This window comes from Bos taurus, chromosome 6 (genome assembly GCF_002263795.3).
Source record: "Bos taurus isolate L1 Dominette 01449 registration number 42190680 breed Hereford chromosome 6, ARS-UCD2.0, whole genome shotgun sequence".
Lineage (NCBI taxonomy): Eukaryota > Metazoa > Chordata > Mammalia > Artiodactyla > Bovidae > Bos > Bos taurus.
Genome location: NC_037333.1, coordinates 116,841,465 through 116,862,790, shown reverse-complemented (window position 1 = coordinate 116,862,790; position 21,326 = coordinate 116,841,465). Strand labels below are relative to the sequence as shown.

At 53.3% G+C, this 21,326-nt stretch overlaps 1 protein-coding gene across 3 annotated transcripts; it reads right to left on the bottom strand.

Annotated features, from left to right (window-relative positions):
* Positions 1 to 5,378: 5,378 nt before the first annotated feature.
* On the bottom strand, positions 5,379 to 20,907 carry SLBP (stem-loop binding protein). 3 transcript variants are annotated; one of them, XM_059887398.1, is made up of 8 exons: positions 20,769 to 20,907; positions 20,534 to 20,650; positions 16,129 to 16,233; positions 13,635 to 13,694; positions 13,196 to 13,333; positions 12,535 to 12,684; positions 11,032 to 11,113; positions 5,379 to 6,292 (listed from the first exon to the last, which is right to left on the bottom strand). In XM_059887398.1, the coding sequence occupies exons 1-8, from the start codon at positions 20,825 to 20,827 to the stop codon at positions 6,176 to 6,178; spliced, it is 828 nt and encodes a 275-aa protein (XP_059743381.1). In that variant the 5' UTR covers positions 20,828 to 20,907; the 3' UTR covers positions 5,379 to 6,175.
* Between the last annotated feature and the right edge of the window lie 419 nt (positions 20,908 to 21,326).

Genomic DNA, 21,326 nt, shown 5'->3' with positions numbered 1-21,326 from the left:
CCTGCAGCAGGACCTCTGCCGTCCTCCAGGAGTGTTTGCACGCGGGGTCCTAGAGAACAGGTGTTCTCCAGGAGTACCGTGCTGGCTCCAGGGGTAGCTGCTGGGTTTGAGGGGAGTCTGAGTGCTTTCCAGAGCAGCTGTACCGTCTCCCCGCCTCCAGCCCTCCGAGCGTCCCGGCGCTGACCTCAGGCACCTACGGCTGGTTGGCTGGTTGACTCCTGCCGTGGGCAGCCAGCCAGCCGCGCTGGGCGCCTTCCGCTGCCACCGGTGCCTGTCCAGCGCGGTGCCTCCCTCCTCACGCCCTGGCCTGTCCTCCAGCTGGACTGCTCCTTACTGTGAGTTTGGGGAGTCTCTGCCCATCGCAGAGGCAAGCCTATCAGGTCCGCGCTTGGCAGTCATCTTTTCCGAGTGTGCGTCTGGGCCTTTCGCGTCTCAGCAGGGTTTTGTCCAGAGCAAGTTTTCATCCTCATGGGGTCCCGTTTAACAATTTCCCTTTAACGGGGCATGCTCTTGGTGCCCAACCTAAGCACTGCCTGGACCTAGAAACCCGTTTTCTACAAGTTCTGTACTTTTGCACTTTACGCTCAAGTCTGAGATCCATTTTTTTCCCACTATTTATTTGTGTCGGGCATGCAGGATCTTAGTTCCCTGACCAGGGGTCAAACCCAGACCCCCTGCGCTGGGAGAGAGGAGTCTCACAGGCAGTCGGCCACTAAGGAAGCCCTGGGGCCTGTTTCACGCAGGGTTCTGTGTACCATGCAGCTGAGGTGCCAGCAGGCGTGCGCTGCCCCGCCAGGGCCTCTCACAGCGGGGTCTGGCTGTGGTTCCAACAGCCCCGCTTCTTGTGGGCAGGCTGGACGCAACCTGCTCCTGCCCAACCGGAGTGACAGGCCGTCAGCGACGGGCCCCCACCACGCCACGTCCACTCACTCTGGTGAAGCCAGTCCACCCTGTGAGGGGCGAGGGCGACCTCTGGACTGTGAGGCCCCTGACCACAGCTGTGGGCGTGGGTCCTCCCGGGTCAAGCCTTCGGATGACATCCCAGCCAAGAGGCAAGGACCCAACCAAGCCGCGAAAGCCAGGGACGATTAAGACCGTCTGCTAAGCCAGCCAGCCTGTGGCGACTTGTCCCACAGCAGCAGGCAGCTGTCCTGGCCTCACATGCCGGCCCATGTCGGTGGCAGGGCCTCGCTCGCCACTCCCGCCCGAAGGAGGGAAGGCGGTTTCTCCACCCTTTTACTAAAGAGCACAGCAAGCTCGCCGATGGCCGTCACACCCGGAAACCCCTGGAAATCGCACCTCCTGTGTGCCCCTCACGTGGCTTGGTGCTCACTCAGGGGAGCAGCAAACCCTGGGCTCCAGGGGCACCCCCTCCCCAGGTAGACTGACCATGTCTCAGCCTCCGGGAGGCAGCTTTGTGCCCGTGTGTCAGGCGCCCACTTCCTAAAGGTCTGCATTGTTACTTTCATTCGAGGACCACCCCGCCCTACCCATCGGTGAGAGTTAACAGATGTGGGCCTTTGCCGACATCTTAAATGGGGCCCTCGGCCACCGCGACAGCTGCCGTCATGACATCGTTAAGGTCCCGCATGCTCTCTCTCCTGTGATCCTCAGGGCTGGCCTGCTGGTAGGTGCTACTACCTGGTCTTGTCCACGGGGACGTGGAGGCCCCATCACACGGCTAGAGAAGGTGGAGCTGGCACCGACGCAGGGCCGCATTCCACATGCTGCAAGCTGACGTGCCTGCAAGCACCAGGCGGCGGGCTCTGCGGACCCCGTACATAGTCAGCGCCTTCTGGGAAGTCGGCTGCAGTGCCGGTGCCAGAGCCTGTGCTTCCTGCACCCTGCACTGAGGGTTTTCCAGGAAAACTCCACAGGCATCTCTGAAGTGTGAGTTTTACAAAGTGGCTTAGACTCCAGTAAAACCATATTTTTTTTACATAAAAATTACAAATTTTTATGTAATTACAAAGCAAACATTGACAAGAAAGCAACAAAAGTCTGAAACAAAAAAAATCCTCAAGACTCTTTTTTTTTATTTGGCTGTGCTGGGTCTCAGTTGCAGCATGCGGGATCTAGTTCTTTGACCAGGGATTGAACCCAGGTCCCCTGTATTGTGGGCACAGAGTCTTAGCTACGGAACCACCAGGGAAGTCCCCTTCAAGACTCTTCCTTTAAAAAAAAATTATTTATTTGGCTGTGCTGGGTCTCAGTTGTGGGATATGGGATCTAGTTCCCCAGTGAAGGGTTGAACCCAGGCCACCTGCATTGGGAGCTCAGTCTTAACCACTGGACCACCGGGGAAGTCCCCAAGATTCTTCCCTTTCTTAAAAAAATACTGTTTCATGGATGCGTTTATTTCCTCGCTGCTCAGGCCCTGCTCTAGTTGCACTGAGCAGGCGGTGCGCAGGCTTCTCATTGCGGGGCTCCTCCTGTTGCTGAGCACGGGCGCCGGCCGGGTCTTGCGGGCTCAGCAGCCGTGGCTCCCAGGCTCCAGAGCTCAGGCTCAGCAGCTGTGGCTCCTGGGCTCCAGAGCTGAGGCTCAGCAGCCGTGGCTCCCAGGCTCCGGAGCTCAGGCTCAGCAGCTGTGGCTCTAGAGCTCAGGCTCAGCAGCTGTGGCTCCTGGGCTCCAGAGCTGAGGCTCAGCAGCCATGGCTCCCAGGCTCTGGAGCTCAGGCTCAGCAGCTGTGGCTCTAGAGCTCGGGCTCAGCAGCTGTGGCTCCAGAGCTCAGGCTCAGCAGCTGTGGCTCTAGAGCTCAGGCTCAGCAGCTGTGGCTCCTGGGCTCCAGAGCTGAGGCTCAGCAGCCATGGCTCCCAGGCTCTGGAGCTCAGGCTCAGCAGCTGTGGCTCTAGAGCTCGGGCTCAGCAGCTGTGGCTCCAGAGCTCAGGCTCAGCAGCTGTGGCTCCCAGGCTCCGGAGCTCGGGCTCAGCAGCTGTGGCTCCAGAGCTCAGGCTCAGCAGCTGTGGCTCCAGAGCTCAGGCTCAGCAGCCGTGGCTCCCGGGCTCCGGAGCTCAGGCTCAGCAGCCGTGGCTCTCAGGGTTGCCTGCTCCCCGGCATGTGGGATCTTCCCACACCAGAGACGGAACCAGTGTGTCCTGCATTGGCAGGCAGATTTCCTCACCACTGAGCCACCAGGGAAGCCCCCCTTCAATATTCTTAAACATAAAATATACAGACTGGTGATTAAAAAGGCACACACCCCTCGCCGAACCAGGTTCCAGAAAACCGCTCATGTCAAGGTCCTCCCAGTCCACCTACTGCCGTCCTGTGACTTCACCCGGGAGGGCTTTCGAGTCGGCCTGCCTGGGACAAAAACGCTCCTGTAGCCCCTCCGTTACCAGAAGAGCCACCACACGCTGGAGGCGCAGCCCTTGGCTCAGGCAGGCTGCCTACGCATGCAGGAGGCGCCATCAGCATCTTCCTCCCAGAGAGGCAGAGGGTCAGCAACTTGATGGCAGGGTCCCAACGGGCCAGCAGGAAGAGACGACGTCCTGGCGCAGGAGCAGCACGGGCTGCGGATGACAGCCCCGATAAGCCGGCCACGGCTATACACGGGAGACAGGAAAATGAATCTCCGCTGGCGACAAGATCACAATCAGCCTGGTATGGTGAAGAATTAATCATACTGGCCAAATGCAATTGAGTTCTGACACCTCTGGGTTCGAAGTACAAGAGTCAAGAATAAAGACCAGTCAGTCCCAGACGATTGGTTACTTGTTACACTCACATGGAAAGACCAGATTATGTTAACAGCACTAACAGGCAGGAACTAAAGTCTGAAGACAGATTTCCTTGGCACTTAAGAGCATTCTAAAAATATAGATGTGACACCAAAGCCGTAGCTGGGGTGACTCTTCTAGAACCTGAGTCAGGTATCATGCCTCCTGCCCAAGACCCCCAGCCCAGACCATACCCCTCACCCTCTGCTCCAGCCAGCCTGCCTCCTCCCCCCCCCTTACGGCCAGCACAATCCACGCTACAGCCGCAGATTAGTCCTCCCAAGGCCCCCAAGTCTCCCTCTCTGTCAGCACCGGCCCGAAGTCCTGGTTCCCATCATGGGAACAGGCTCTGATGGACGGAGTCCCCTAAATACAGGCCCCAAGGTGAAGGTCCTCAGGGTCTGAGGACACCTGAACGACAGACAACTTACCTGCACTGTCCCCAGGCCCCGTCACACACGCTCCGACATGCGATGGGCCGAGCCTGGGGCCACTGCTGCAACCACTCCCATCTGGGGGACCCCAGAGTGGGCACGCAGGAGGGCTCCTCGGAATAAGCCCTCTCTGCCTTGGAACAGGGTCCTGTGTGTCTCAGATGGGAAGGCTCTCCAGTTCCACGGTGCTGACAGCCTGCTCTGCTTCACTCAGGACCTCCCTCTGCCACCTCTGGGGAAGACGGGCCGGGACCAGGAAGGGCCCGCCCCCAGCTAGACAGCGCCCCCGCCCCCCAGGAGCCGGGCTAGCAGAGGCACCTCTGCGGCTCTGCCTAGAAACCCTGTCCAGCCCATAGGTCCGTCTTCCACCCGTGTGCACAGGGCTGCCAGTGGTCACTATGGAGCATGGGTCCGCTTTGCTTCGGTTCCCAGCGCCCCCTCCCCTCCCAGGCCCTGAGGGACCCCCACCCTGCACCCCCAGCCGAGCCCCTCGGGAGCGCGGACAGTCTGGTCACCGCCCTCCCACATCTGGGCCTCTGTGCTGGTCGCACCCTGGGGCCAATGCTCCCAGCTTCCGTGGCACATCTGGCTCCCAGGGCACTCAGGCGTCTCTCAACCTCCACCCTGCCTGGCAGCCGTCCTGCCCTGTGACCTGATGCCACATTCACTCTCTGTCCCCAAGTACCTGAGCGCAGGCTTAGAGCGCCAGTCTGTGTCCCCCTGTCCGTGAGGCTGCTGGACAGCGCGAGGTCCGCACGAGTGACGAGACCAGGAAGGGCTTCTGCCCCCGCAAAGCACTTTGAACACAGTGGTGAGAGCCCACCCCTTGCTTAAAGGGAGCTGTGTCACTTCCAAGGAGGTGGGCACAGCTGCGGGCAGAGCTGCAGGCTGCAGAGACGCATCGTGGCGGGCAGCTCCTTGGGCTGCAGGGTGGACTGTACAGCCCTGGTCCCCAGACATGGAAAAGCCCTGGCCTCCCAGTGCCCGCGGGGTACACACTCCCTTCAGGAGCAGACTGGGGCCAAGACAGGCGCACACAAGACCTGGCTGGCTCCACACCCAAGGTCTGGACCCGGCTTCAGGGTGACCAGGACCCCAGGGCAGAGCTGCAAACAGACTAAAAGGAGGTCGTTCACTGTCTCTGTGTCCACCCTCGCCGTGCATGTACCCAGGACCGACACTGAAGTGGCTCCTCCCAGCACAGCCAGCACCCAGCAGCCAGACTGTCTGGCGACAGTCAGTTAAAGGTTCTTTTTATTTTTGCAATGTCATTCCATACAAAAGCAATAGAAACATAACAGTCTTAAGAAGTTTACAACTGAATATATGAACAGAAAATCTGTACACATTATCATTTACAGCCATTTTACAAAGTGAATTAACTGATTATAAAAAAAAAATTCTTTCTAATTCCTCTGCTGCCTTAACTTTTGGAGTATTATAGATAGAAGGCCCACTTAGTGCTATTTACAAGTACCAAGACTGTATAACTTACATAAAACCCATTAACTTATCAGCTCAATATCTTTTGACTATTCAGTGCTCTGTATGAGGAAAAATCCCATCTTGATATACTGACAAAAAGCCAGAAACCTAACGCTTTCCATAGAGATAGTAATGGAGCCGATTATGAGAACACTCATTCTCACAATCAGTAAAGAAAGTCGATGCTAGACTGGTCCCAAGAACGCAGTTAAACCCAAACCAGCCATCTGACGAGCAGCAGTTTCACACCTGCAATGTTTAGCAGGAAAGAGTTAGGCTCCACTTCCCAGGTTAACGTCAAGGGTGCTGGAGATGGAGCGATTGAAGTTGTGGCAAGACTGCTTCACGTTAGTTTCCTCGAATTTAGTCCCATTTACAACTTAAAACATGCAAAGTACACTCCCTATACATAAAATTGACATTTCTTAAGAAAACGGGGCGAGAACACTTCACCATGAGGACAGCAAGCTATTAACAGGAACCTCCAGTTACAAACGAGGATGCATGCTGGGCAGTCGGCCTCCAGGTGGCGCCGGTTAGCTCATGGCTGAGAAGTCTCTCAGGGGCTCGGTTAAACAGGCCTCCAAATCGAACTCGTCCTCCGCCTGGTGGTCCACGTGCCTGACTTTAGTGGGGGTGCCGCAGAACATGTCCTGGAAGACAGAAGCACAGTCTCAGCAGGCCCTGGGGCACCGGACTTGCTGCTGGAGGGCGCTGAGCAGGGCCGCTCAACCTCTGGGGACTCCCCAGGAATGCAGCAAACTCCCGGGAGAGAATCCAGAAGTTAGTTAATTAACATTCGCAGATAATGTCAAACTTACCTGACCTAAACCCCCAACCCTCCCCCATGAGAAACCGAGTGACACTTTAAGGCCTCTGAGCCGCAGATGCTCAAGGTGACGGGAGCCGATGTGGACGAGCCACGATGCCATGGCTCAGAACCACCAGCAAGCGCCCGAAACCAGATAGGGACTCCCCCTCAGCTCTGGCCCTGGACTGACACGGCCTCACTCCACCCCGAAACAGGGGCCAAGGTGTTCAACCTGAACCTAATCTAAGGGGCCAACATGACAGCCCCCCACCGAGGAGCCTGAACCCCTCTAGGAAGTCATCTCGTGGGGGAAAGCAGGAAGACTCCTCTAAACTACAGGGAATTAGAGAGATGTGGCTATTAAACATGTAATCGCTGATTAAACTCCAGATCAAAAGAGAGAAAAAGACCTGTGAAAGGAGTATCACTGGGACAAATGGGCAGCCGGAACAGCCTGTTTGCACGGCAGTGGCGTCCTAACAAGCGGGCCTTCTGTGCACAGCAGTGACACAGCGGCGTCTGTGCTCAGCTGAGCAGCGCTCCCCCCGGCTCCCGCTCCCGAGGGGGACCTGCCAGCTCACCTGCTCCCACCCAGCCTGCTCTCTCGCCTCCCACATCCCCCACCTCCACTTCTCCCTGGGAGCCCCGGGACTCCCGCCTCTATCTGCACGGCCGCCCCTCCCAACTTGTCTGATCACAAGCGCATGGTCAGAACCTGGTCAGAATCTGTTTGCTGAGCTGGGACAAAGGTCACTCTTAATGCAGATCAAGGACACCACTTGCTGAGATCCTCTGGCATGGGTTTCTCCGTAGTCCTGCCTGCATCTGAATACCCACTAAACTGGGATCCTCCTGTGGTTAAATATCCTGTTTTCATTTGATAAGTTTCCAGGTTCAGATCAGATCAGATCAGTCACTCAGTCGTGTCCAACTCTTTGCGACCCCATGAACCGCAGCACACCAGGCCTCCCTGTCCATCACCAACTCCCGGAGTTCACTCAGACTCACGTCCATCGAGTCAGTGATGCCATCCAGCCATCTCATCCTCTGTCGTCACCTTCTCCTCCTGCCCCCAATCCCTCCTAGCATCAGTCTTTTCCAATGAGTCAACTCTTCGCATGAGGTGGCCAAAGTACTGGAGTTTCAGCTTTAGCATCATTCCTTCCAAAGAAATCCCAGGGCTGATCTCCTTCAGAATGGACCGGTTGGATCTCCTTGCAGTCCAAGGGACTCTCGAGTCTTCTCCAACACCACAGTTCAAAAGCATCAGTTCATCGGCGCTCAGCTTTCTTTACAGTCCAACTCTCACATCCATACATGACCACAGGAAAAACCATAGCCTTGACTAGATGAACCTTTGTTGGCAAAGTAATGTCTCTGCTTTTGAATATGCTATCTAGGTTGGTCATAACCTTCCTTCCAAGGAGTATGCGTCTTTTAATTTCATGGCTGCAGTCACCATCTGTAGTGATTCTGGAGCCCAGAAAAATAAAGTCTGCCACTGTTTCCCCATCTATTTCCCATGAAGTGGTGGGACCGGATGCCATGATCTTCGTTTTCTGAACGTTGAGCTTTAAGCCAACTTTTTCACTCTCCACTTTCACTTTCATCAAGAGGCCTTTGAGTTCCTCTTCACTTTCTGCCACAAGGGTGGTGTCATCTGCATATCTGAGATTATTGATATTTCTCCCGGCAATCTTGATTCCAGCTTGTGTTTCTTCCAGTCCAGCGTTTCTCATGATGTACTCTGCATATAAGTTAAATAAACAGCGCGCGATGGGCACGCCATAGCGCGGCCGAGAGGAGCCACCCCATGTCCGAGGTCAGGGGCAGAAGCCGGGAGGACCCCATGCCCGAAGGGCGGCGGCCAAGAGGAGTTACCCCACGTCCAAGGTCAGGGGCAGTGGCCGAGAGTACCAGACTGCGACAGCACAGGAACGGCCGAGAGGAGCTACCCCGTGTCTGAGGTCGGGGTGGCAACGAGAGGAGTTACCCCGCGTCCGAGGTCAGGGGCGGCAGCCAGGAGGAGATACCCCACGCCCCAAGCCTGAGGCCAGGGGCGACAGGCGGGAGGAGCTACCCCACGCCCCTAAGCCCGAGGCCAAGGGCGGCGGCGGAGAGGAGCAACCCCACATCCAAGGAGCCGTGGCTGCGCGGGCGCAGGAGGGCCTAGAGGAGCTATCCCACACTGAAGATCAGGAAGGGTGGGGGTGAGGAGATACCCCTCGTCCAAGGTAAGGAGCAATGGCTGTGCTTTGCTGGAGCAGCCGTGAAGAGATACCCCACGCCCAAGGTAAGAGAAACCCAAGTAAGACGGTAGGTGTTGCAAGAGGGCATCAGAGGGCAAACACACTGAAACCATACTCACAGAAAACTAGTCAATCTAATCACACTAGGACCACAGCCTTGTCTAACTCAATAAAACTAAGCCATGCCCGTGGGGCCACCCAAGACGGGCGGGTCATGGTGGAGAGATCTGACAGAACGCGGTCCACTGGAGAAGGGAATGGCAAACCACTTCAGTATTCTTGCCTTGAGAACCCCATGAACAGTATGAAGAGTTTCCAGGTTACTAGTCCTCAAAAAGCGTCCGTGGTAACTGTGTTCCTCTCGGGACCTCTGTCCTCCTCCTATGTCTGTGTCTGCGTCACTTCCAACATCTCGCGCGGTCACAGGACGGGGGGTGCAGGTGGCCCCACAACTGGAAGGACAGGTGCCTGTTTACCAGGCTGGCAGATGGCAGGCAGGAAGGCAGCCGTGCACTTTGATTTTACCTGCTCCTCAGCTCTTCACAGTATAAGCTGGTCTTATATAAAGCCTGAATTTTTCAAGAAAACATCTACTACTTCTAGTTTTTAACCTGTTTTTCCATTCAGTGGGCAGGATATTTATACATGCAAGTACTGTAGCAGGCTCTGTAACAAGTGAGAGCTCAGTCACTTCAGTCATGTCTGACTTTTTGAGACCCGAAACACTGCAGCCCACCAGGCTCCTCTGTCCATGGGATTTCCCAGGCAAGAATACTAGTGTTGCCATTTCCTCCTCCAGGGATCTGCCCCCGACCCAGGGATGGAGCTTGCACTGCAGGCAGACTCTTCACTGCTGAGCCTCCGGGGGGGAAGGGGGGCGGCGGGCCCTGCGATAACAAAGGCATCTTTGCTGTGAAGTGCTGTTTACACGCAGAGAAGAACTTGCACTCAATCAGTAACCAAGGAATCAGAGAAGGATTCTGCACACTGCTTTTCATCTTTCGAGGTTTTTTTTTTCCTACTCCAAAACATGTACTTTTATTTATTTATTTATTTTTTATATGCTGCAAAAAGCTTTATTGTTTCCATATGGTCCAAGGCTTGAGAGAGGGCTCCAGGGTGTTAAAAAAGCTGCCTAGTAGCTGCAGAGAGGGGCTTCAGGCAGCCCTGATGTTAGGTGGGTTCTTCAATGGCCACTGGTCTCCAGAAGCTCCTAGTCGTGCTTGAGGGTGAGCCTTTCGAAGAGATACTCGCCCAACCCAGCCTGGGGACCAGCCAGCCTGGGGAGGTTGGTCAGGTGGTCACCCATCTTCTTGATGAGTTTCACTTCCTCATCTAGGAAGTGGTTCTCCAGGAAGTCACAGATGTGGGAGTCTCCGCGGGCAGAAGCCAGGCCATGCAGATCCAACAGGGCTTGATTCAGGTTCTTCTCTACGAGCAGGGAGGCCTCCATAGCGTCCTGGGTTTTACCCCACTCATCTTGAGATGGCTTCTGCACGTCCAGGAAGAGGGCACGGCCGCCACACTGGTTTTGCAGTTTCAAGAGACGCTCCGCGCCCTCGCGCTTCTCCTTGGCCAATTCGCGAAAAAAGTGACCCACACCCTCCAGGGCCACATCGTCGCGGTCGAAATAGAAGCCCAGAGAGAGGTAGGTGTAGGAGGCCCGCAGTTGCATGTTAACCAGGCGGTTGACGGCGGCCTCCACCTCGGTAGAATAATTCTGACGAATCTGGGAGCTCATGATTGGTCGGTAATAAGAAGGAGTTAAAAAATGGTGGCTGGTCCCGGTGATCGCGGACAGCTGAGTGGCTGACTCCGAAGGTTGCGACTGGAAAAAAGGTTGGAGGGTGGTTGGAGGCTGGAGCAAGGGGCGTCCCTGGGTCTGTTCCGTCCAAGCACTGTTGAAGCAAGAGACAGATCCGCGGGGCCACCGAGTGCACTTCCAAAACATGTACTTTTAAAAAATTGGCAAATGTGGGGAAACCCCTAGGCCAAAGCATCTCTCCACTTATGACAACTAGCCGGTGATCCTGTACCAGCAATTCACCAGCACGAACTATACAGCCTGAAATTAACGCTAATGACAAGACCAGAAAAGACCTTTTACTTTTAAATGAAGATGGTGGTATCGATTAGTCAGACTGAACCCAAAATCTAAAATGAGGATCCATCAAATCTGACATTTCAATAAAGTCAGAGAAAGAAATAAGGGCCCCTTCTTCTAAGCATCAAGATCAAATTTCATTCTAAACTTTGGTTTATCAAGGGGCATGTGTCATAGACAATTAACCTGGAACACTCATGGGAGAGTCACCCGGGGAAAGGTACTTACGAAGTTGTCCTGAGAGCTCGTCTGGGACTCAGAGCTGCTTTCTGCAGACTCAGTCTCCATCTCCCCGAGGTCCACAGGATGTCTGTGCAGTGAACACACGCGCGTCAGCCACCACGTGAGGGGACCAGGAGGCACGCAGTGCAGATGAGCATGCCAGGCTGGTTCAGTGAGACACCGCCAGTGCCATGCCGCACGCACGCTCCCAGCATCTCCTCCGCCCTGAGGAGGGGACGCCCCCACTCCTCCCCGAGGAACGCTGGCAGCAGCAACCACGGGCACAATGCCCACCGCGCTCAGAGCACACAACAAGCTGCCCACTCCTGCGCGAGGCCAACTGTCTATACACGCCCACAAGCACCCTCTACACAGACGTGACGACAGTAAAGCCCAGTTTGGGGGGACACACGCTGACCAACCAAACGACACATCACCACTCATGTTTCCAATTTCCTGCTCAGAGAGAACGGGTGCGTCTGTGAAGGTGAGGCCAACTTCATAAAGATGCGTATTAGACATCGTTTCAAACCTGACAGTTTCTAATTAAATGTCCCTGACTCAGAGCAGAAACTCAGACATCTGGAAGACTAACTGGGTCTCTGAGGGAGGGAGAGGTTCAGATGAGGGAGCTGAGGAGACAACCAGACCAGCCTCCGTCTCCCTGCCCAGCCAGCATCTGGACCACATGGCAGCAGCTCAACCCGAGGCCTTCTCCACAGACAAAGAATTGAAAAAGAAAAACCTTCCATAAGTAAAAAAGAGAAAGCCTCTCACTTTTACACTGCTGTTCAGTCACTAAGTCATATCTGACCCTTTTGCAACCCTGTGGACTGAACACTAGGCTCCTCTGTCCATGGGGTTCTCCAGGCAAGAACACTGGAGTTTTTCCTTCTCCAGGGATCTTCCCGACCCAGGAACTGAGCCCGCATCTCCTGCACTGGCAGGCGGACTCTTTACCACTGAGCCAACTGGGAAGCCCGTTTTCACTGGAGCATAGCTACTTTATGAGCAAGTGTTAGTCTCTACCGTGTAGCAAAGTGAAGTAACTACACAGCATGCCTACTTGTCGTGTTTAGTCCCTGAGTCACCTTCAACTCTTTGTGCCCCATGGACTGTAGCCTGCCAGGCTCCTCTGTCTGTGGGATTTCCCAGGCAATACTGGAGTGGGTTGCCTTTTCCAGGGGATCTTCCCAAACCAGGGGATCAAGCTCGAGTTTCACTGAGCTGCCTAGCTCAACATAAACTACTCAAGCTTTTCAAAATGTTTTATCTTAAAAAACAAACAAAACGTCATGTACCTCTACTAAGATCAGTTTGTTGTAGCTACAAACAGTAAGTCCAACCCAGGAAGCACACCGCTCCCTCCAGCCTCTCCCGGAGCCCACACCGCCCGCTTCAGACACAGCAGAGAGAGAACAGACAGGACACAGGATGACGGCCACACAGCAACAGAGAAAACCGCTGCCATCACCAGAGAGGGAGGACAGGACGCCAACAGAGACGTACATTTCTTGCAAATCGCATCCTTCTTCAGCGGGGGGATCCCAAAAATGCAGAGCCACCTTCCAGAGTCTGATCTGCTGGTCCCACGACCGCCGACTGTACTTCTTGAATTTGTTGGGGGTTTTGGGATGAACGCCGGGCTGTCGAAGGTGCCTACAGGGAGAGAGGGGTGAGCCTGGGGCACACCTAGACCCACGTGTGAACACGCTGAAGAGCGCTGCCTCGCCGGCTGCTCTTCGCTCGCAATGCACGCTCCAGCAAAGGACACCTGCACTCAGTCCAGCAGCTCCCGTGACCTGTGAAGCTCCCGTGCACCCTTGTGCGGGAAGCAGGAAGCAGCTGCTGACGCAGACTGGGTAAGGCTCGCGTTCTTCTCTAGTAAAAAGCTTTACAACCTGCAACCTGAACTTTCCCCGTCATGTACATAACAGTCTCACATTTACAAGACAGCTGTGATTCCTGACAAACGTTACCTAACACTCTAAATTACGAAAATGTTACTTGTCTTCGTGTCCTTGGTCTCGCAGTCACCAACGTGTTTCTCTTTATGTAAGTGCCTGAAGGTCATTAATAATGCAGCTCTTAGCAGGTGAACCACACCCAGAATCAGGTTCACCACCTACGCACGTGACCTGGCCAGCCCACGCCGGCAGCGCAAGACTACCTGGGGACTTCTTTAATGTAGCGGTCGTAGGCGATGGTGTTCTTCCCATAGTTGATCTGCTTCTGTCTCCGCATCAGGACACTTTCATCCGTCTCCAAGTCGGCTGGTAACGCAGACACAGACTCCTTCGAATCCGAACTAAACAAAATGAAATTCACACAGCAAACCTCACAAATAAGATCATTCCATAAGAAAATGTGTAAGCACAGTAACAGAGCACTCGCCCGCTGGGTTTCCAAACTGTATTAACTCCAGAACAGTCTAGAATCTCTGAATATATGGAGATTTAGTACAGGATACGTATTTCAAATCAGTGAAGAACAGAAAAAATAGAAAATACTACTAAGAGTCAGCATTTCACGTTCACACGTTCACATTATTTTTCATGAATAAGTCACAGGGTTACTAATTAGAAAAGAAATGATTACACAGCATTTACCTTCCTGATGATGACTTTCTCTCTCTTCCAAAGTCATTGATGAGGAGTTTCCTTTTATATCTGAGAGCAAAGTAAATAAATGTTGCTGTTTTTACAAAGGTACAGAAATCAACACAATGCTTCTAGAGCCACAAAGCCTCTCTGAGGATGTGGTCTGGTAAGTGGATTAAGCAACAGTCACAGTAAGGTGGCTTCTTTTATTTTCAACCTCCCTCAATCACCATTCTCTGGTGAGAAGATAAGGCTACTTGCCAAGACCATACAGGATACTTAAAGCAACCAGTTCTGAAAGCAAACTACTGCCGCCAGTTAAGTAGTGAGACCATGGAAATTTACATCTCTCTTAACCCTGAAACCTTCAGGAAAAACTCAATGTGAGCTGAAATGAAGTCTTTACTTCTAATACCACAATCACTCATTAATGAGACACATGCCTGTTGGGCACTGCTCACCTTGGGAAGACTGCACACCGTCCCACCCCCACCCTCCTTCCTTGTGGATGCACTGGGAATTTGCTTTCTAGCACAGCAACAACCAACACCCAACTTTGCAAAGGTATGTCATCAACCAAAAAACACACAACAATCTGACCTGGAAACTGCCTCTCGCTAGATGTTCACGCTAGGCTCCAAAGGACGCCACGTGCTGCGGTGCCTCACCCTGTCCCAGGTGTGCGGGGGCCCCAGTGAATCTGGATACCAGGAGGCTATGTGTGTCTAGAGCCATCGCGTGAGAACTGGAACATTAGGCCATGAGATCATTTTCTGTAGGATCTCATTCTTTCTGGAACCCTTTCAGGTATGACTAAGGGATTCCCTGGTGGCTCAGAGGGTAGAGTCTGCCTGCAACGCTAGAGACTGGAGTTCAATCCCTGGGTTGGGAAGATCCTCTTGAGAAAATGGCAACCCACTCCAGTATTCTTGCCTGGAAAATCCCACGGACAGAGGAGCCTGGTGGGCTGCAGCCCATAGGGTTGCAAAGAGTCAGACATGACTGAGCGACTTCACTTTCGCTTTCAGGTATAACTAAAGCCCATTTTCCAATTTTCAGGCTGTTGGTGTGTAGCGTGAGCCAGCTGCCTTGACATACAGCGAGCTCACTGCTCACCCCTCACCTCCTGGTGGGAAGTAAGGCAGACCATGATAGCTCCATCACCTAGTCTGCTCAAAAGCAGCAGCTTTCCATCAGAAACGGTGTGATCCAGAGAAGAACAAAGAGGAGTCCAACAATAGGATAGTCAAGACAGACAGGGTCTCCTTGAATCAAACAGGTGCTGGAGACGGTCCCCAGCAAGGGGCGACAGTGGGTATCAAGACACACAGCACTGGGGCTCCACAGTCCAGTGGTTAGGACTCTACACTCCCAATGCAGGAAGCACAGGTTCAATCCTTGGTCAGGGAACCAAGATTCTGCATGGCAAGCGCGGTCAAAAGGAAAAAAAAAAAAAAGAAAAATACACAAGCACATGATCAGAATTCTTATAAACCTTGTGAGCAAACACAAAACTGCACAGACCAAGTTAAACAGCCTAACTTTTCACAGCTGAGAAAAACCAGCATCTATATAAATACAACTCATTCAAAATACTGGAGCCTGTCAACTCCCAGTTCACTCTCCTACCCAGGCAGATTATCTGCCCACATACGTCTTAAGGTCCGAAAGAAATTAAGTGGTCATAACCAATCCCAAGTGTGCCTGTGTCCTTTCCAATGGAGGCAGCTCTGAACACCACTGCCCACTGCAGACAGAGAGGAAGCAGCCTGGCCCCACTTCCCTGCTTACGGTAAGGACAGACCTTCTCCTCTGAATTAAGAACCAACAGACTCTTGGCTCAATATCCTTCAGTTAATCTCAAGCCACAGCATTTTAACTCAAGGCTCCTTCAGTGGATTGGATGGCATCTATCAAAGGAAGAAAGGCCCCAAAACACCAGGGAGAACGTAATCCTGAGATAAGCAGGGGTGAGAACGCCATCATCTTCTGAACTGTGAGGAGCTGAGGAAGAGGAAGTAGCTTGAAACTGAACTTGCACACACACAACTTAGGGCCAGCCTGCAAAGGGCTCACAGGCCCCGAGTCAGGGACCCCCTGCACTCTGGCACTTCTGAGCTGTTACCTGAGGCAGGTGGCAGTCAAGAGCGCACGCCCCAGTGGAGTGGAACAGCCAGCGTGGCAGGTCAGAGCACACGGCCACAGCTGTCTGCAGCCCAGCCAGCCACTGCCCACCCACAGCCACCTCAGGACAGCCCTAAGACATTGGTCCACAAACGTCAGTGGGCAGGCTCAACTGACAGGCTTAAGGTGTGGCTGAAGCCCACCCAGTTTCCCATCCAGCAGGCCTGGGGTGGGGCCTGAAAACCCACATTTCTCCCAAGTCCCCAGGAGCTGAGATGCGGCTGGCTGGGGGCCCACCACCACTTCAGGACACGCCTCAAGTTTCATATACACTTTAAAGCACCACGGATGACACTTCACAGTGGTCTATAGTACGTACCTTGCGATTTCTTTGTTGACGCTGGTCCTCATTTCATCTTCTTCCACTGCACTCGCCCAGTCGGAGCATCTGGAACGGGGCTTGGGGCCTTCGGGAGTGGTAAAGCTGCAAAACAACGAAAAGGCACATTCGAACCATGACACAACTTTCAGTTTCCTTTCAAATCATACATCAGGAAATTTTCTGAGGTTGTTTGCAGAGTGCCAACAAAATGGGCTCCAGAGTAATCAGCTCCACTAACTCCCTAGATCACCGGGTTCCAGCAATTCACTCCAAGCCTCTCTGGGCTCTGTCTGTTAAACAACCGTGCACTCCCTATGTGCCACTGTCAGCTAGATCATGAGGACACAGTCCATGCAGGGAAAGGCAGACCAAGTCAACAGTTGTCATCAGCACCAAGAAGTGCGCTTATCTAACACAACTTTTTCTGTAAAAAGTTTCATTTTTTTAAAAGGATTTTAAAGAAAGAGTGCAGCTACTACATTTTCAGTGCTAAGCAGAGTGACCCACACCTAGTAAATGCGGCTACTATTTATTTCCAGATGCATGCAATAATGGTTCAGAACATATCACATCATAATTAAAATGTGGGGAATAAAAACATCCTTCAGTGCTCTCACCACATCAGGGCTGGTCTGATAAGGCACCCCTCGAGTTGGATACATTTAATCTAGGAGCTCAGGTCTATCTAGAACTCAAGGAAATCTTCAGTCAGGTTCAGGCAATTTGAAAGCACGGGGCTTGATGCCAAGAATTCTGGCAGCTAGAATTGTTGGTATGTCTGTTACTTATAGATAAGATGTAAACTCACGTTTTTATCTTTCTTCCTCAACTTTCTGTCGGTCACTACTCGTACATCAAAAAGAAAAACTAACTTCAACTGCAACAATAAGCAATTTTATACATTCTAGCTGAAAACTCAATGGCATGCTTTGAAAATGCAACAGCAATAACCAAAGAATAATCCCCTTACGTAATTATCACTTCTTCCCTTAGTTACCCCAACCAGAAAAACTCAAATCCTAAAAACAAATTTCCACAGTATAAATATGGTTGGCAGGGTCTGAAATCAAATTAATAAACAAGTTAAAATGACTCAAGATTGTATCACAGACACAGAGTGTGCCCAGGGTTAGACATCAACACTCTCAATAGTGTGTCAAGAGGTTCAGGTCTGCATTTCAAGCCGTAACAGGTGCCTCAACTTTTTAAAGGTGCTGAAAATACTGAGAGTCCCTTGGACAGCAAGGAAATCAAACCATCAATCCTAAAGGAAATCAACCCTGAACATTCATTGGAAAAGACTCTGATCCTGGGAAAGATTGAGGGCAAGAGAAGGGGGCAACAGAGGATGAGATGGTTGGTTGACATCACTGACTCAATGGACATGAGCTTGAGCAAACTCAGGGAGATAATGAAGGACAGGGAAATCTGGCGTGCTGCAGTCCGTGGGGATGCAAAGTCAGACACAACTCGGCAACTGAACAATGCCCTTTTCCTCCATCTCACATTTTGGTAGCTCAACAGAAACTACCTTTTGTGGAACTGAAACTCATGTTTTAGATTAGGCAAATTACATTCACCACCTCACCCTAGCTTGGGATGAGAGTACTTGTGGGGAAAGTGCTCAAATGGAAGATAAAGCTTTATTTACACACTGAGCTAACATCCCTCCAAAGGGATCAGTTCTTACACCCATGGAGATGTGGATGGCTCCACTCTCCAAGAACCTGCATGCATTCTCCACTGCCATCACAGGGGATTGTGGGAATAAAAGCACACAGCACAAACGCCAGGGGCAACGCCCCCAGGACAGGAACACTGCTGGCACAGGAGCAAGCAGGCCTGTGTCAATGAGCCAGGCGGAATCCCAGGGTACAGAGGGATTTCAGAGCAATTAAGCAGTTAAGGATTTAACATTTTGTCTTCAGTTAAAAGGGAGATCACTGCAGGGGTCAAAGCTTGATCTCAAAGATAGCTTTGTGATAATGCCAAAAAATGTTCAAAGTACTGTACAATTGTGCTCACTTCACATGCTGGCAAGGTAACGCTCAAATCCTTCAAGCTAAGCCTAAGAAGTATATAAATCAAGATCTTCCAGATGTATAAGCTAAATTTAAAAAAGGCAGAAGAACCAAAGATCAAATTGTCAACACTGACTGGCTCACGGAGAAAGCAATGGAATTCCAGAAAAACATCTACTTCTGCTTCATTGACTACCTGAAAGACCTTGTGTGGAAAATTCTTAAGAGATGGGAATACCAGACCACCTTACCTGCCTCCTGAGAAACCTGTATGCAGGTCAAGAAGCAACAGTTAGAACCAGATATAGAACAACAGACTGGTTCCAAACTGGGAAAGGAGTACAATAAAGCTGTGTATCATCACTCTGCTTATTTAACTTATATGCACAGCACATTATGCGAAATGCAGGGCTGGATGAATCACAAGCTGGAATCAACCACCAGGAAAATATCAATAACCTCAGATATGCAGATGACACCACTTAAATCGCAAAAAGTGAACAGGAAGGAACTAAAGAGCCTCTTGATGAGGATGAAAGAGGAGAGTGAAAAAGCTGGCTTGAAACTCAACGTTCAAAAAACTAAGATCATGGCAACGGGTCCGAACACTTTATGGCAAATAGATGGGGAAACAATTTTCTTGGGTTCCAAATTCACTGAAGATGGTTACTGCAGCCATGAAATTAATAGACACTTGCTCCTGGGAAGGAAAGCTATGACAAACCTAAACACTGTATTAAAATTCAGAGACATCACTTTGCCAACAAAGGTCCATATGGTCAAAGCTACGGTTTTTCCAGTAATCATGCACAGATGTTAGAGTTGACCCATAAAGAAGGCTGAGCACCAAAGGACTGATGCTTTCAAATTGTGATGCTAGAGAAGAGTCTTGAGAGTCCCTTGGACAACAAGGAAATCAAACCTGAATATTCATTTCAAGGACTGATGCTGAAGCTCCAATACTTTAGCCACCTGATGTGAAGAGCCAACTTATTGGTAAAGACTCCAACACTGGGAAAGATTGAAGGCAGGAGGAGAAAGGGGCGACAGAGGATGAGATGGTTGAATGGCATCACTAACTCAAAGGACATGAGTTTGAGCAAACTCCAGAAAATGGTGAAGGACGGGGAACCCTGGAGTGCCGCAGTCCATGGGGTCACAAAGAGCTGAACTCTACTTAGCAACTGAATAGTAACCTATTCCTCACATCTAGCCCCAGGGCTGTTAGAGCCTCTCCTCTCACGTCTTTCCCCAAGTAACCTCAAATCTTTAAAAGTTCCATGTATGCTGATAACTCAATTTGTAATTTGTGCCTCCCAACCCAGACTGTTAGATGCTGCTTTCTCACTATCTTTTCTTTAGTCATCTGAAAAACTTAAAGCCTAATCACTGACTCCCTTCCCAGACCAGGTCTGGTCCACACCACCCTCTTCATCCAGGTCTCAAAGCTAGAGTCGTCTTTGACTCCTCCCTGCACCAGCCCTTAACCCATCAGCAGGTATTGAGAGTCCTGCCTTAGAAGCCTACCGCTACACACTCCTTACACCATCTCCACTGCTCAGTCTTCAGCGCCCCTTTCACCTGACTTGGCAGCGGCCCCCATCCCCTGCCCTTGTCCTCCTCTAGCCAGTCCTCATACTAGCTAATGCATCCCCACCTGAGGGCCCCGGTGTGTGGATCCTCAAGGGACCACCTCCCATCTCATCCCGACAGAGGCCACGGATCTGAAGAGCATGCCGGCCTTCACCACCGGACACCCCCGCGTGCACTCTTCAGCCACTCCTGTTTCCCTGAAATACCTTGTCTGACTTGCTGACCCACCTGTATCAGAGTATAAGCAAAACAAAAAAAGGAACCACGGTTGGCAGGGTGTCTTGACCTCCCCAACACGCTGCCCAGCCTAGAAAACACTTAGGTAAACTGCCAGCTGCAGAGATGCAGCCAAGGCTCCTCAGCCGGAAACGCCTCAGGAGCGTCAGGGTGCAGAGAGGGTCCTGGAGCCTAAGTCCTGTTTGCCTCCTGGCGCCCACCTTCTGTGACTGCTGCAACACCCAACTTTCCCGACTCTCTCACGGGTGAGCCTGACTCGCCTTGTTGGAACGTTCTAGGAAGTTTGGGGTGGCCCTCAGTGCCATCCCTGGAACCTAGCAGGGCTCGCTGACTGAGACTGAGCCAGTTTTGTTGACACCCGTCACTGAGACACCTCCTCGGATCCTCAGGGACCTCCCAGTCCTGCTGTGATGCCCAGGGGCCAGGACTATTGAGGGGTGCTGCCCCAGGGGCGCCCCGGGTGCTGCTGGTGACCCACCGGCGCCCCCCAGTCAGCCACTCATGTGCGGGGAACCTCCGCCCAGGCCCCCGGAGCCGCCGCAAGGGCCCACCTCTCGGGTCTGTGACCGCTGGGCGGCCTTGCGAGGCCCTCGGCGTCTTCGGGCTTCCGGCGCCTCCCGTCGGCCGTGCGCTTGCGTCCGAGGCTCCAACGCGCGGGGGGCGGAGGGCTGGCGACGAGAGACCGCGTCAGAGCGAGGTGGCCTGGGGCTCCCGCCCGGGACCCCCGTCCGGACCCCGCCCGCCGCGCGCCCGCCCGGGGGGACCCGGCGCGCGGCCCGACCTCACCTGGCGTCGCTGTCGCGACGGTTCTCGTAGGCGGCGGGGCTTCGCGGCCTGTAGGCCATGGCGACGCGGCGAGCGGGGCTCCGGGGTCCGGCGGCGCGGGAAGCAGACGCGAGCTCCTCTCAGCGCGGCGCCGACTGACGCGCGCGCCCCCCCCCCAACCGCGTTTATAGGCGCCGCCCCGCCCCGCCCCCCGCCCCGCCCCCCCCCCCCCCAGGCTCCCGCGCGCGCCGCGCCGGGCGAGACCATCGGGCCGGGACCCGGGGGAGTCCCTCGGCAGCGCGCGCCGCGCAGGCTGCCCAGGCCGGGGCGACCGCCGTTAAACCGCTGCCCCGCGCACTGCCATCCGGGCAGCGAAGGGGCTCCGCCGGGGACACTGAGCGAGGCCTCAGAAAAGGTCGTCCCCTCCGCCATGGAGGCGGCCGGGCCGCCGGGCCGCTCGATGCTGATTGGCCGCGCCTTCGCGGGCGGGGTAGGAGTATTGGCGGGAGATTCGGAGGCCGGCGACTTGGGCGCGCCGAGGGGGCAAAGGACGCGCCGCCGATTGGCCTAGCCCAGGTT

What these genes read in the sequence shown, in the direction of transcription:
- SLBP (XM_015471756.3), bottom strand. Translation starts at nt 20,827, where the DNA reads ATGGCCTACAGGCCGCGAAGCCCCGCCGCCTACGAGAACCGTCGCGAC. An exon ending in AGCGGTCACAGACCCGAGAG is followed by an intron (nt 16,234 to 20,533) that starts GTGGGCCCTTGC and finishes GTTGTTTTGCAG; the next exon opens with CTTTACCACTCCCGAAGGCC. An exon ending in CGAGCTCTCAGGACAACTTC is followed by an intron (nt 10,528 to 11,031) that starts GTAAGTACCTTT and finishes CCTTTTTTCCAG; the next exon opens with TCGCAACCTTCGGAGTCAGC.